We start from the raw sequence: 16,235 nt of genomic DNA on the forward strand, positions 1-16,235 counted from the left end.
TCTGAAAACAAATTATTTCAAAGGTGCTTAAGTTGTACTAACAATTAATATTTTCAATTTAAGATCATACTTAAGAAACCAAGATTTATTTATAGGCTAAGGTGTATATTATTATTCTATAGCTAGGCAAGAAAACACCACTGGCTGGTAGTGAATTTTCACTTATTTATAGAAATTTTCTATATATATAAAAGCTTAAGTGACCATTCGACCGGTAGCTATGATGCACACTGACCACCAGGGGGCAGCTGCTCTGACCAGTGGGTTAGCTTGTGCTGGACATGCCCTGAAGCCCTCCAGCGGACCCTCTTCAGCCTGCCAACCGCCCACAGTACCTCCTTAAACCTGATTGTACACCAGTGAGCCCTAGGCCTGCCTGCACCCTCTTGCAATCTGCGACCCTTCAGGGGATGTCTGCAGGCCAGTTCAAGGGACCCAACCAGTGCATAAATCCATGCACTGGGCCTCTAGTTCATCTATAAAATTATTATTATTATTATTAAAATATATTTTATTGATTTTTTTACAGAGAGGAAGAAAGAGGGATAGAGAGTTAGAAACATTGATGAGAGAGAATCATCAATCAGCTGCCTCTTGTACACCCCCTACTGGGAATGTGCCTGCAACCAAGGTACATGCTCTTAACCGGAATCGAACCTGGGACTTTTTAGTCTGCAGGCAGACGCTCTATCCACTGAGCCAAACTGGTTTTGGCAATCTATAAAATTATTATCACCTATTAAAATTCTGTAAGTCAATGATTCTTTAGGATTTAGTTCCAGGACAAATCTTGTTGACTTTGAGGAAAGGGCATACTCTTTAGGTCACTGCTACTGAGTCGTTTATGATCTTCCTAAATGCCAGAAAATTCAGAGACAAATCTGATGCCCCATTAAAGATGTTACACATATTTATTTTTCCTTTTTTATTGGTCCTAATTTACTGTTTTTGTTTTATTTCCTTGACTTTGTACTTTTGGTTGTTCTTCGTATCATTTTGAAAATAAAGGAGAGTCTAATTAAGGTTAATAGAAAAGATTTAAAATAATACAATAAGAGAAAAAGACATCACCTGTGATCAGATCAGCTAATGAGAAGGGCGGCCGAGGTAAGCATACCTGAGTTCTTCAGTTCCTCCCGGCTGTACTGGTAGAGGAGGTCATACACGCCGCCCAGGGAGCCAGAGGTGAAGTAGTGAGTCCCAAAGTTCTCAAATATCCGGCTGTACAGAGCATAGTTGTAGTCCAGAGGCAGTTGGTTAAGGGCTTCTAAAAACACATTTGACAGCTGCAGGTCGTTACTTTTCATTGTGAAGTTTAAGACTTTTATGACCATATGGATCCTAATAAAACTGGAATCCTAAATGGAAGAGGAGAAAAGAATGAAAAGGAAAGATGATTAAACATAATGAAAGCTTATCTTTAGGTATCAAGCACTTAACTGTCATCTGTTTATCATTCGCTTCATTTCAATCTAGTTATCACAACAATTTTAACTTGCTATTGCATGTTCTCACACGCACAATTATAATTGTCACTTGATGGTCCAGTTCCTTTTCCTGAGATGTTGAAAGTGCTAAAAGAGATGATCTCAATGATGTACACCATGTGACTGAGGCTTATGTTCCCTACCAGAGAGAGATCAATTCTCAGAAAAGCAAATCTTTTTCTCTTGATCATCAATCATGGCTGCATCCCTACTGAGTTTTTATTTAGAGAGCCTTGCCAGTGCAAATAATTGAAAAAGGATTATGCAACGAATTTTCAATTTCAAGTTATGCAACTGAGACTCAAATCCTAGCTTTGTCACTAACTGGGAAAAAGCTTTCAAAGTCTCCATGCCTCAGTTATCCACGAAATGTCTTCTGGTGCACAGATGAGGACTGCACCCTATGACTTTTCACACCCTTCAGCATAAGCATAACATGAACCCAAATGCTCTGATTCCAAATCACTAAGAGGCAAGATTAACCCAGATTATCTATATTCTCTCTCCTCTACTCATAAGCAAAAAAATTTGTTTGAAGGTTTTTGTTTTTTTGGTTTTTTTTTTTTAAAGAATCATTTCTTGTTATGTTGGGTTGGTTTAGAAGTAGGTGGTTAGTTATTATGCCCCAAACCTCATTCCATTACACTGTTCTTCTAGACAGCCACTGAGTTTTATAAGTGTATCCATGTAACTGCTCTTTTTAAACATTTTTATGCACCTTATCTAATTTCCTACTTTTACCAAATTGTAGTGTTTGAGCAAAAAAAAAAAAACAAGACAAAACAAAACAAAACACAGAAAGGAGAGTATATTCTAGCAAAAGAACTTCATAATAACTGTAAATTATTAAACCGCTATCTTCCTGTGTGCTATAATTATGGCACACAATGACTGCTAACACAAAAGAAAAGCAATAATCCCAAGGATTGAAAAGGAGTCAGCATCCCCTTTCCTACTTCCTTTCCCTTTTCCTCCCCCCTTTCTAACTTCTTGCCTCTGGCGCTAAGGCCACAGAAGTGAACAAGGCCAAGGTCCTGCCTTTGTGGAGCCTCCATTTTGTAGGCGCATTAATTCTATTTTTAAGTTAAAAACCTGATTTTTGTCATAGAACCTGGCTTTTGAAAGATAGGAGGGGCATTGTGCTTGAACTAATGAGTGTACTCACTCCCCGGAGATCTGAAATGCCTGTTGAGATGAGGGCATTGAAAAGAATGGTTCAAACTTCCCAGGCAGCTTTAAGAACTAAATCGTGGGAAATACAAGTGAAGCTGGTAATTCAGCTGAGCATGAGCACCTCCAGGGCACTCCACCTGTCAGTGCATTCGTGTCCTTGTGGCAAGATGACGGGACAGTGAGTTATTAACCACATACGATCTAGTTCAATATTTGATGAGGTCTTATTTGTGAAGCAAATTGGAAAAGCACTAACTCTTACTGAGAAAACTCATTGTGAACAGCATTATGACTTTGAAACTGACTATAAGCGCAATTGTGACAAAGATGGCAGAGGAAACAGGAAAGAGCAGCCAACAGAAACAGATAAGAAAAATTAAAAATGAGAGGAAAGCGAGCACGAATCTTGGTGAGAACACTAAATGTAAGTTGACTGAGTTTCCCTAGCAAAAGCCTGAGACCACCGGATTACATTAAAAAAGCAAAGTTCTGCTGAAAATGGTTTGGCTCAGTGGATAGAGCTTCGGCCCAAGGACTGAAAGGTCCCAGGTCTGATTCTGGTCAAGGGCATGTACATTGGTTGCGGGCACATCCCTGGTAGGGGGTGTGCAGGAGGCAACTGGTCGATGTTCCTCTCTCATTGATGTTTCTAGCTCTCTATCCCTCTCCCTTCCTCTCTGTAAAAAAAAAAAAAAAAAAAAAAAAAAAAAAAAAAAAAAAAAAGCAATAAAATATATTTTAAAAACACAAGACAAAACAAAAAACTAAACAAAACAAAAAGCAAAGTTCTGTGACATGTGGTTTGAAAGAAATATACACTTAAACCAGTAAGACGAAGAATACAACCGTAAATATAGCCAAACACATGCAAAAAGGAAGCGTCATTAGACATACGGCCTCTATAAATTTTGAAGGGGATAAAACAACCATGAAAAAACACTAGAGCTATTTGAATATGAGTTAGACATTCTACTGATTGGATAAAACTCACCCCTTCTTGTCGCATGATTGCTGGATTTGGCATTAATTTTCGGGAAAGAACAAAAAGACCAGGAACCATTTTTTCATTTTTCTTTTTTTACCTTTTTGTGGGAAGCTTGAATGGCTTCCTTGAAAGCAGAATTTTGGGTGGAGGACTGATGTTCCGTTGAGGAATAAAAAATTGGCACATGAAAATCGCTCCCCTGTTTGTTCGAAGATGAGGTTTTTTGATCTTTGTTCTTTCCAATAGGTGTTAAATCATTATAGAACTCTGTTTTCAAATCATTTTCTTTAATTTCCACCTGGAAAAAAGTCCATATGAAATATAACAGAATTTAAGAATTGCTGGAGCTACTTGTAAAGATCTAATGCAATGATCATTCATTTACGCATTCAAGGAATCTTTATTGAGGACTCATTTTGTTAGAGAACGTGGAAAATATTAGCTCCTGCGCGCAGGGAGTTGTTAGTTTAGTTAGGGAGAAAGACCATCACAAATACTTAATTCAATATATGAAGCATTGTCACAAATAACTATAAAATCCAGAGAGATAACACCAAGAAAGTCCAGCTTACGGAAATGACTCTCAAACTGAGATGTAATGGGCTAATAAGCAACGGGGACTATTTTCATTCTGCCTGTGCATTTGGTGTAGTTTGCAATCTAATTTCAGATATCTTTCAGAATACTAAGGCCTAGATAAAGAGAAGGCAGGTCCTGGGTGATCATGCTTTGGAATCATCCCCATTCCTTTTAGCTTTATTCAGTGTCAGGCATCAGCACTCTACTGGCTATGTCTGCAAGACAGAGGACAAATGATCAATTGGTTCTGCCTGATGGGTGGTTATCAGTCTTCACTAGCTTGGTCTCAGAAGAAGGGAAAAAGCTAGTGGAGCTGGCTGACTTCCTTCCTTCCTTCCTTCCTTCCTTCCTTCCTTCCTTCCTTCCTTCCTTCCTTTCTTTCTTTCTTTATTGTTTAAAGTATTACATATGTTTCCTCCCCCTTTCCCCCCACTGTCTTTTCCCCAGCTGCTCCCACCCCCCAACACATGCTCTCACCCCCAACTGTCCGTGTCCATGGGTTATGCTTATATGCATGCATACAAGTCCTTTGGTTAAATAATCTCTATGGACATGATTTTAAAAATAGTTATATACTTGCTATGATTATACCAGTAAGAAGAGAATAATAGACAATTTTTTTAAAAAAAGATTGCAAAACAAATTGAAGAGTACTTGTTTATGTGAAAGATGCTTGTCTGGTTTGCAATGGAAAAATTTATTCTTCTTTTAAAATATTCAGTATTCAAATACACTGTGAGGCAAACCATATGTCACAATTAAATAGCTTGCACAATTAGTCAAGCAAAGATAAAATAACTCTGCTGCAAAAAGGTCTTGCTCAATAGTAAAATATAGTCAAAGTTCAATGTTACTTTCAGATATTGCATTGCACACCATTTAGCATTTAAAATGTCCAGGGATAGCCCTAACTGGTTTGGCTCAGTGGATAGAATGTTGGCCTGCGGACTGAAGGGTCCTAGGTTTGATTCCAGTCAAGGGCATGTACCTTGGTTGTGGGCACATCTCCAAAAGGGAGTGTGCAGGAGACAGCTGATCAATGTTTCTCTCTCATCGATGTTTCTGACTCTTTATCCTTTTCCCTTCCTCTCTGTAAAAAAATCAATAAAATATATTGAAAAATAAAATGTCCAGGAAGAATGCTCTTAACGCTGAAGCAATGCAATCATATTTAGCTATAGTTGCTGACATTTCTGCACCATTCCTCTAAAAAACTTAGATCACAAATATTTTATTTCATGAACTAGCTCTCACACAAGAAAAGATGTGTCAGCTTAAATAAAAGATATTGTCAGGTAAGGAAGGGGGTATGGGTATCCTGGCAGAATTTCAGAGAAAATCTGGCCACATTCATTAGCTTGGTGGGAGAGTAGGCTCATAGACAAGCAGTGCTGAAAAAATTAGATGGAACTGGGAAACAGCCAGGTCCTGCAGGCCCTGCTAAAATACTGGTATTGGTTCTAAATGCAAGATTTTGCATATCAGACCTTTAAAATTATTAACCGAATGAATGAAAAATTGGGAGTGTTACCGTCACATTTGTGTTTTGCCAAGATCATATGAACTGTAGTTAACTAAAGTGGAGACAAGGAGAGTGGTTTAAAAACGATTGTAATAAGCCAAAACCGGTTTGGCTCAGTGGATAGAGCAACCGTCTACGGACTAAAGAGTCCCAGGTTCGATTCCGGTCAAGGGCATGTACATTGGTTGCGGGCACATCTCCAATAGGGGATGTGCAGGAGGCAGCTGGTCGATGTTTCTCTCTCATCGATGTTTCTAGCTCTCTGTCCCTATTTCTCTCTCTTCCTTTCTGTAAAAAATCAGTAAAATATATTAAAAAAACAAAACAAACTATTGTAATAAGCCAAGTGGGACAGGATAATGGCCAGGTCTAGGGGAGTGGTGGTTGGGTAGAGGGAAACTGGTGGATTGAAAGGATATTTAGGATGTATCATAAATCAACAGAAATTGTTGACCAAGCAGAAGGGAGGGTGGGGGAGAACAGGAATGCTGTTCTGGGAAAGGGAACAGAAGGGAATGGACAAAGCCAACGCAACTTTTGGAAGGAGGAAGGCGCGTTCTTTTAGTGGTATGTGAGGAACAGCTGGTAAGCTCTGATAAACTTCAGTTTTCTACATTTCCCCAGGAAAAGATGTTAACTAAATTCTGGTTTATTTTTAAATATGATTTTATTGATTTCAGAGAAAGGAAGGAAGAGAGAGAGGGAGAAACATTAATGATGAGAGAGAATCATTAATAGGCTGCCTCTTGCATGCCCCCTACTCTGACCAGGAATTGAACCACGACCTTTTGGTTCCTAGATTGACACTTAACCACTGAGCAACACTGGCCAGGCTGTTAAAGTCTTTCTTTATATAACCATCAAGGTCTCATCTAGTCTAGGCAGCACTGAAGCAGGAGCCAGGATACTAATTTGCTCTGCCTTTTACTTGCTGCACAACTCCAAGAAAGTGAAAGTTACCATTAAAATAATGTATTTTCTGTTTCTCTTATCATAAATGAAAAGAAATAGATTATTTTGTTTAACAAGTATGGAGCACTTATCATGTGTAAGGTCCTGGGCCAGATTCTGGGAGTATGTAGTATGATGTTCATTACCACTTAGGGAAACACACAGAAAACCAAATCAACTATCACATAGAAAGAAAAGGGGCAGCCAAAGCCGGTTTGGCTCAGTGGTGGAGCGTCAGTCTGCGGACTGAAAGGTCCCAGGTTCGATTCCAGTCAAGGGCATATACATTGGCTGCAGGCACATCCCTGGTAGGGGGTGTGCAAGAGGCAGCTGGTCGATGTTTCTCTCTCATCGATGGTTCTAGTTCTCTATCTCTCTCCCTTCCTCTCTGTAAAAATAAATAAATAAATAAATAAATAAATAAATAAATAAATAAATAAAATATATTAAATAAATAAATAAATAAATAAGAAAAGGGGCAGATCTACCTCTATTATACTTAGGTTTATTTGATTTTTTTTAGGAGGCAGTCACTCTTTTATGTCTAAATTCTGTGGTTACTTGAGGGAGAGAACTATGGAAGAGAAAATGCTGAATAAATTGCCATTTTTCTGTGTAGGGATATGTTACAGCTGTATGTTCACTGGGGACAGTATGAACTCGGGAGTTTGGGAAACCTGGAATCAAATCTCTAATCTGCTACTTACTAGCTTTGACTTTGGGCAAATTAATTACCTTAGGTTTTTTGTGTGTGTTTTTTAAATCTGTAAATTGATGATAACACTGACCTTACTGGGTTGAGGAAGGATTAAAACTAACACCTACTAGGTCATTAAAAATATTCATTTACCTTTTTATTAGTTCCTTCCTTCATCACTAATCTTTCATCGGGAATTTAGTTTAAATCACCATTGGCACTGGCCTGCCACTGTGATAGGCTGTCATACCTCAAAGTTGACATCTTCCAGATTGACTGGGACCCGGTAAGGATTACTTGCTTTAATGCCTTTGACAGTTTTACATATTCCTCCAGTGAAAGAGTTATCGAGGACTTCTCCACGGGGCTCTCCTGCCAGAAAATTAAACCTAGAAATAAAGTAGTTTTCAAGAATTCAATAACTGCAGAGCAATCTTGAAAATTTACCTTACTTATATGAAAGAAATTCCTCTAGTGGACATTTTTGACTCATGACAAATGACTTGGAGGAAAGCACATTTTTTTCTAGTCTGTGGTGAAATATCTGGAAAAGGCTAGAAACTAAGAAAGACTCAGCCCTCAGGTTCTGTCAGGGTTTCCTTATTCCACTCACATAGTTGTTTTAGACTTTCAACATGAAATAAAATTCAGGTTGATAGTTATTTCAAGACTTAGGAAACCAGCACAAATTTTGGAAGCCGAGTATGAGATAAATTATTATATAACTAATGCCAGTCTGTGCCCACTTCTTTCAGAAGGATACAGTAAAGTAATTCTTATAGAGAGTTAAATTCTAAAATAGTAATAGCAATATTTGAATAGAATTCTAGTAACATTGTTTTATCAAGCAATAATAATATTTAAAATTATTTAACAAATGCTTGCATATTATGTACTATAAGTCAAGCACTGTTTGATCTATATTTGATGTTGTATTTAGTTAATACTTATGATAACCATGTGATATAGGTATAATTATTATAACCATTTTACAAACGAGGAAATTGAAACATAGAGATTAGTTAGTTTAGCACAAATCAAGTATTTAAGAAATTGTTTTCCGAGAGATGAAAAAGTCCTCCAAGGTGCTAATAGTTTTCTAAATTTTTATAGATATTAATCTATGTTCTGTGGGAAAAGAAGTTTTGTGTCAAAAAGTTTTTTATTGATGGATTACATATGGTGAAATAATAGGAAGTATATATAATGGTCTTTGTCCCTGATTCCTGGCACAGGACTCCTAAAATCCTGTAATCCCCAAGTGATAAGAGCACTACAAGCACCTTTTGTTCTAGTATTTAGTCTTTGATCCCTGATTATGACCCAGGGCTCCCAAAGCCCTTGGCATTTCCTGGGTGATAGCAGTGTTTTTTGACTTTTTTCTTGTTTCAATATTTATGTTTCGATTACAGTCGACATACAATATTATATTAGTATCAGGCATACAACATAGATATTCTGCATTTATAAAACTTACAAAGTGATCACCCCAACAACTCCAGTATCTATTTGTGCAGTGTCTTTTTTTCTAACTCTTGGGGGGCACCTGGATGGGGACTGGTAATAAAAAAAAAAATCAAAAAATCAAACCTTTATTGGAAACTTAGAAGTTTTAACTTTGCCTTTTATTCTCCAGAGAAAGGAGAGAGGCTGGAAATGGAGTTAAGAATTAAACATGCCTACATGATGGAGCTTCCCCACAAAAACTCCCCAAAGGATAGGGTTCAGAGAGCTCCCGTTTTGGTGAATAGATGAAGGTTCAGGTAGAGTGGTGCACCCAGCCAGGGCATGAGCGCTCAGAGCCCCTTCCCACACATCTTGCTCTACTCATGCCTCCCAACTGGCCATTCATCTGCATCTTTTAAGATGTGAGCTTATAATGAACTGGTAAGCAGGAAGTAGATTGTTTTCCTGGGTTCTGCCAGCCCATCCAGCAAATTAATCAAACTCAAGGAGTGGGTCAGTGGGAACCTTCAATGTATCAGAAGCATGGGTAAAGTGGCATGGGAAGAGGGGGCAGTCTTGTGGGACTGAGTCCTTCACCTGTGGCATCGGCACTAAATCCAAGTAGATAGCGTCATAATTGAAATAAATTGTAGGATTCCCAACTGGTATCACAGAGGATTGGTTCATGGGGGTGAGCACCCACACATCTGGTGTCAGAAGTGTGAGTGTGGTAGGGGTGTGAGAGTAAAGCAGGTACAAGGGGGAGGGCAGGTCCATGAGTGAAAACTCACTGAAGTTGCTAAAAAAAAAAAAAAAAGGAAGTGGTTCCTATGGCTTCTCATACCCCAATAGCTGTGAGCACAGTTTGAGGTGTGCCCTCATTCATATTTGAAGTTCTATCAAAATGGGTACTTGAGGGAGGAAGTATGAGGAGCTGGTCTGGGAAGAAATTTCCAAACTACTCAAGTTAGCATGACAAACACAGGTGTTTCAGACTCATTCGTTTTTGTTTTCTGACTGAAGAGGGATCAAGGAGGAAGAAGGAACTGCTCACCTTACACTGCCTTATGCCATGTACTTGTAAGTTTGTCACAAACAAAGGTCTAACAAAAGTGGCTCCTAGGTCATGAGGAAGCTCTGAAGAGGGCAGCTGCTTGCTGGGAGCATGAAGATAGGACTTCCATGGAGGCGGCTCTCTCAGGCTTGAGGAACCTTTTATGAGTTAAGTCAACTGGGCAGCCATTTTCAGCCCTATCCTTTCTCCTCCCCTCTGTGATATTTAAATTGACTTTAACTATTCTGGTCTTTCAAATATATCATGGTTTTTTATATTGTAGGTCTTTAAAGGAATTTTATCTTATTTGGATTAGTGTGTCATATTTTGTAACTTTTAATATTTATTTTTAAATTATGTATACATGCTTGTACATGCATGCGTGTGTGTGTGTGTGTGTGTGTGTGTGTGTGTGCATGCGCGTGTGCACATTTGTGCCTTGGTTGAACCTGTGAAAAAAATAAACAGCATGATAATACTGCCTGATTCTTGCTTCAGGTTTAAGACCTGAGGACTGATGTTAACAATGAAAGAATGTTGTTCTGTCTTGCTAAATTCTTCCTTGGGGAGATACCATTTGAAAAGAGGTACAGGCATCCAGGAAGCTACTTTTTGTGGGGAGAAATGTGTGAGAGAGGAGGCAGAGATTCTCAGGCCAGCAGAAAGAGATTCCAATAAGCAGCTCTCAAACCTCTCATTCTTGGGGGGTGGGAGAGGACTGGCTGTCCTAAGCCAGCAGGTTTTGCTCATTTCGGAGAATCCTTAGGGCAGCAGCTGTGCTTGGCAGCGGCCACAGAGGCCTTCTGTCAAAGTACACAGAGCGTGTGGTCCTCCCCATCTGCACTCTAGATCAAGACCAACAGAGCCACGGAAGAGACTGGAATGTCACCCTTCATCAATCAGAACATTACAAACATGATTGCTAAGTGGGAGTTCTGGCTGAGGTTTTTCTCCCAGGGAGAGGAAAAAGAAAAAGAAAACCATTTCTGCACATTGATAAGAAGATGCTGTTGAAACGCTCTCATTGAAATCAACTCAAGTTAGAAATTCTTAGGACAGAACCTCAAAACGACTGCAGTCATTGGACACACCAGAGAGGAAACTGCCGCAGAGGGAAGTTTAATGACTTGACTCTCTGACTTCCCAGCTTACTGCCGTTCCATTTCACTGCTGTCCTTGAGTCTGCCTCAATAGCTTCTGGTATCCATTGTAATCAAATGAGGTGTATTTGCCGTGGCTGCTGTTTGTCTTTGATGCCTCAAGGCTTCATATTATGTAAGTCTGGCAGTGTAAGTGAAAACTTAAAAAAAAAAAAAGTCCAATACAAAGCAATAAAAGTCTATAGCAAACTATTTGCCTTCTGGCCAAAAAATTGAAGGGAGAATTCTTTATTATGGGAACAGGAGATTATCTGTACTGAGTTTTCTTAAAAAAAAAAAAAAAAAAAAAAAAAAAAAAATATATATATATATATATATATATATATATATATATGTGTGTGTGTGTGTGTGTGTGTGTGTGTGTGTGTGTGTGTGTATTTCATTGATTTTTTACAGAGAGGAAGAGAGAGCAATAGAGAATTAGAAACATCCATGAGAGAGAAACACCGATCAGCTGCCTCCTGTACACCTCCCACTGGGGATGTGTCTGCAACCAAGGTAAATGCCCTTGACTGTAATCGAACCTGGGACCTTTTAGTCCACAGGCCGAGGCTCTATCCACTGAGCCAAACCAATCAGGACTATATTGACTTTTCTTATACTTCCAACTAAGGCTCAGTTCTTCTCTTTCCACTGACTTCACTTACATTTTCTAAAGTTTTCTAAGTCATTGGCTCAGTGTAATGAATTTAGAATCAATCCCTTGACAAACCTCCAATGACCTCATTACTTGAACTCGAACCACCTGTTAATGCAGGTATGACCCTTGGCCTTTAAGCTGTACTGTCCTTCCCATACATCATATAGTTTATGTGAGAAAAGTTTTGGACACCTTAGCCATGCTCATTTAACCTCTAACTCTCTTAACTTTTCCCCGTCACTGTCTTTATCACCCCTTTTTCCTACGTTTGGCTAAGCCCTTGACTCCAGTTTGGTCTACTATTATTGACTCAGGGCTTGATTATATCCCTTGAAGACTGGTTTTAATTCTTTAGTATTCTGCCTTTCAACACAGTCATAGGCATACTGTTCTGATACCCTCATTCTCCATTTGTTCCTGGCATTTCTTAGAGGTTACCCACTCACTCAAGACTTAGCCCCCAAAATCCACCCAGGCACCGCCTGGCTTGGTTGGCCTCCCACCAGTTTGCCCGGATCCGCTCCAGAACTGTCGAAAGGATGTATGAGAATGAAAACAAACAAGTGTGAAGGGCCCATAACATTGCCTGGTACAAGGTAAATGTGAAAATGCTAAATAATTTCATTCCCTAGGAGTGAGGATCATGGCCACATGCTGCCCAAGTATAGATGCCAAGTGCCAGAGGCAGGGCTGGTAAGAGTAGAAAGAGATGAATGAGGAGGCAGACAAGGTGTATCATTGCTTCATTGCTGCTTCCAACTCAATTCTGAGATGCTGCTATTCCCCCAAACAATAAAAAGATGCTACATACCCAGTGCTCATCCTTTTTACATTAGGGATGGGGTTGTACTTCCGTGTGCATACAGATTTTTTTCTCCCACAATCCCTTTCATCTGAGTTGTCTCCACAGTCATTTTCTCCATTGCATTCTAATTTGCTGGCAATACAACGACCTATCAAGGAAAGCAAACAACACTGACCACAAAGATTATTTAAGGTATTTATTAATTTGAAACGCTAGTGATTTAAATCTCAAGAAAAAGTTAACAGCAGGTTTCCTAACAATGACTCATCCAAGATCATGTTTTACTTTTTTAAATTAAAAAAAAAATTTCAATTACAGTGATATTTAATATTATTTTAGTTTTAGGTATATAGCATAGTGGTTACACATTTATATAATTCACTAAGTTATGCCCAATAAGTCTAGTACCCACGTAAGTTTTCATTATTGTTAATAAAGATTTAAGAACATGTGGGAATGGAATGATAAACTTATATTTTCTCCCATTTCTTTTTAGGATTAAAAGACTCACTATAGATTATTTAGTCACCATGGGGCTGATTGGCTTAAATAAGAGAATGAGATCTAGAATCCCATTCCATTTCAGTAAGCTTTCTACAGAAATCCTGCTCTGTAGCAGAAAATGAATTGTAGGTTTAGAATTTTGTTCTGACACAGGATAGCAGACTCAAGGTCATTGTTTTATTGTTAAAAACTAATTACACACACACACACATACACACACACAGTATGGTAATATGCCTGAATCTCCAAAATTTTATTTGTTGAGCAAACAAAGCCAGACACACAAGAATGATGTTATATGATTCCTTCATATGATATTCAAGAATAAGGAGAGGAAAAAAAACTAAAAAAAAAAAAAAAGAAGAAAAATAAGGATAGGAATTAACTGGAAAGAGGAGAACAGTAACTTTTTCAGGTTTATGGATATCTTGATTGGGGGTCATGAACATGTATACATGTATGTATACATTTATCAAAATAAAATTGCACACTTATGAACTGTGCATTTTACACTAGGTAATTATTTTAATATACATAATTAGTATATTTTTATTATGTAGTAATATATAACTACATAATATAATTGATTTACTACATATAATTTACTCAATTTAATTATTTTTGGACAAGTTAAATGCCTGGGTGCTATAGCATTCGGTAGCAGGTTAAATTAGTGCGTTTAGGAAATGGGACAAGCTTCATGTACTTAAATAATTCCTTTTCCTTTCAAACTTGCTGAATTTCATGAGGATCCTCTCCTGCCCTCACCCTCTCACCTATAACCAAATGCGCTTTCATCCTACAGACTCACTGACAACGATTCACTGTTTTACTCAAGGTTACCTAGTTAACTATTCTAGGTTGTGATCAGCATCTCACCATTGTTATGTGTGACTTTTTGGGCTCACTGAAATTCTTGGGGAAATTGAGTATTCTGCTGAATACATTTTTTTTTTTAATTAATGGAGAGTTTCCCAGAAAGCACTTCATTTCATCTCTTTTGGTTAATAACTTTCACTAAGGCAAAATGTTAGAAAGTAATTAAGCCCTTCTTTGATTATTCAAAACCCTGTATTATATCTAGACTAACATTATAAGGAATTATGGTTACACATCCCAGCATCATACTAGGGTGAAAATATAGAGAGAACAGAACTTCTATTACCCCCAGGATATAACCTGACAGATTCTCTGGTTTTAAAAGAGCACATTTCTAGTTTTTTATTTGTTTGTTTATTTTTAGGGCAGAACAGAGTAGGTAATTTAGTTTTAAATAGAGACGCTTTTACTAAAGGGAAAAAAAAAAACCCCAAATATTACATATTTTTAATGTTTTGAACCTGGTTCTTACAAATTTGAGCAAAAGCTAATTTTTGACATGGTTACACTAAAAAAATCCCATTTTATTAAACCGAGATAGGGCTACACATGCAGGATACAGTTCTCATTAGTTGTGAGTAGGATATCAGGTTTATTAGAACACAAGAAATTCTATCCATATGTACTTCTAGGGATATTGGAGAAGACTATTAACAAGGGTAGGGATGAAAGCAATAGGACACCCATTAAGTGATGTTTAGGAATGAGTGGCATGTGTGATAATAGCTCTGGTGGGACCCAACTAAGTCACATGGTTCCAGGCCACAGAAACTCAATGGAGTAGGAAGCACCAGAGGAGAGATATTGAAAAGAAGGGGTGGGGAAGATGAAGGGCAGTTTGGACAGTGCAGACTTTGCAGAAGTCAGCAACTAGCCAGCTCTTATACATGACACATACACACTCACACCTGAAGCCATGTAGTCATTTAGAAATTGTACATGTTTTTCCTATGTACTTGAACTGATTTTTGTTATTGCAATGACATATCTATGTCTATCTAGCTTGGTAATTGGTAGCTATATAATCCCTCCGTCTCCCCATGCTTAAAATATGGTGGGATTCCTCCATCACAGCGCTTACTGGAGTCAACTGGGATGATTCTGTGCTAGTCAAGTCATTTTTAGTGGAGCAGGAACATTTTCCAAAAGTACATTACCACTGTCACAACGGAATTTATTCCTGCAGTCAAGCTCTTCGATTTTGCAGAGTTTAGTTGGAATGCATGGTTGAAAATTCACCAGGGGCTCCGTACACTTTTGTCCTCCAAACTGACTGGGGCGCAAAATAGATCTAACTTTAAACTGGAAGAAAAGGAGAGAAGGCTAAGTAACTGTGAGGCAGGGTTGAAGCCAAAATGAATCTCAGAACTCTAGGCTTCTCAATCACAGTAGTGATTGTTGTTATAGTGGTGCTGTCCAAATTAGCTAATGATTTTTCTGATTCCGTTCTTGTGTGTCTGTTAGGAAGTCTCTGGGCCCTGTTTCCTAAAAGGAGGAAGTGGGCAAAAAGGTTTCTAAGACTTCTAACTCTAAAGTCATATGATTCTAAGTTAAATAGAAATTCAATGCACAAATATTTACTGAGTGTCTCCTGAGTGCAGATTCTTCCGGGAAATAATAATAGTCCTTCAGTATCTCACAGATACTGTGACGTGAGTGATAAATGAAAAAGGATTTGGGGGTTCTTTTGCACAAAGAAGTCACCATGGAAACCAAGGGTGGCACATTCTCTACACTTTAAAAGGTTTAAAGTATTGTATATAGATGTCTTATTGATTTCAGAGAGAGGAAGGGAGAGGGAAAGATAGAAACATCAATCAGCTGCCTCCTGCAAGCCCACTACTAGGGATTGAGCCTGAAACCTGGGCATATGCCCTGCTCCAATATCAAACTGGCAAACTCCTGAGCATGACATGCATTCAACCAACTGAGCCCCCCTGGTTGGGCTACCCTTTAAACAATTTTAAATGGTGAGGAGTGGAACAGAGTTAGGGAAGGACAGAATTATGACAGCATTGAAAAGTACTGACTTTGATGTTAGTAAAGTTTGAGTTCAGAATGCAGCTCCTATATCCATTTGTTCTTGAGCAAATTACTTAGCTCCCAAAGAGCCACAGCTTCCTCATCTGTAACCCGGGGAGAAAAGCACAATGTGGTGTGAAGTTTGAATAGGGTGATGCATGGAAAGAACCTAGAACAGCTCAGCTCAGAGAGGGGGCTGAGTCCCTTTTTCTTCCCTAACGTGAATGCTCAGCATCTGTCCTGACAGGTGCACGCGGGCCATGTCCTTACAGGAACAAGCTCGTGGAGGGTCAATATTGCAGCAGGAACAGTAAACAAGTGGAGGGACTTT

General features: G+C 38.6%; 1 protein-coding gene across 2 annotated transcripts in view; it reads right to left on the reverse strand.

The window, feature by feature from the left end:
* Positions 1-16,235, reverse strand: part of C6 (complement C6) — a 42,471-nt gene that overhangs the window by 20,311 nt on the left and 5,925 nt on the right. For both annotated transcript variants that reach the window (XM_045571590.1, XM_036410340.2), the window contains exons 4-8: positions 15,040-15,184; positions 12,506-12,647; positions 7,645-7,783; positions 3,743-3,943; positions 1,118-1,358 (exon numbers count right to left, since the gene is read on the reverse strand). In XM_045571590.1, coding sequence (XP_045427546.1) covers positions 1,118-1,358; positions 3,743-3,943; positions 7,645-7,783; positions 12,506-12,647; positions 15,040-15,184 — 868 coding nt within the window. The remainder of the gene's footprint in view (positions 1-1,117; positions 1,359-3,742; positions 3,944-7,644; positions 7,784-12,505; positions 12,648-15,039; positions 15,185-16,235) is intronic.

This window comes from Pipistrellus kuhlii, unplaced genomic scaffold, assembly GCF_014108245.1.
Source record: "Pipistrellus kuhlii isolate mPipKuh1 unplaced genomic scaffold, mPipKuh1.p scaffold_m20_p_4, whole genome shotgun sequence".
NCBI lineage: Eukaryota > Metazoa > Chordata > Mammalia > Chiroptera > Vespertilionidae > Pipistrellus > Pipistrellus kuhlii.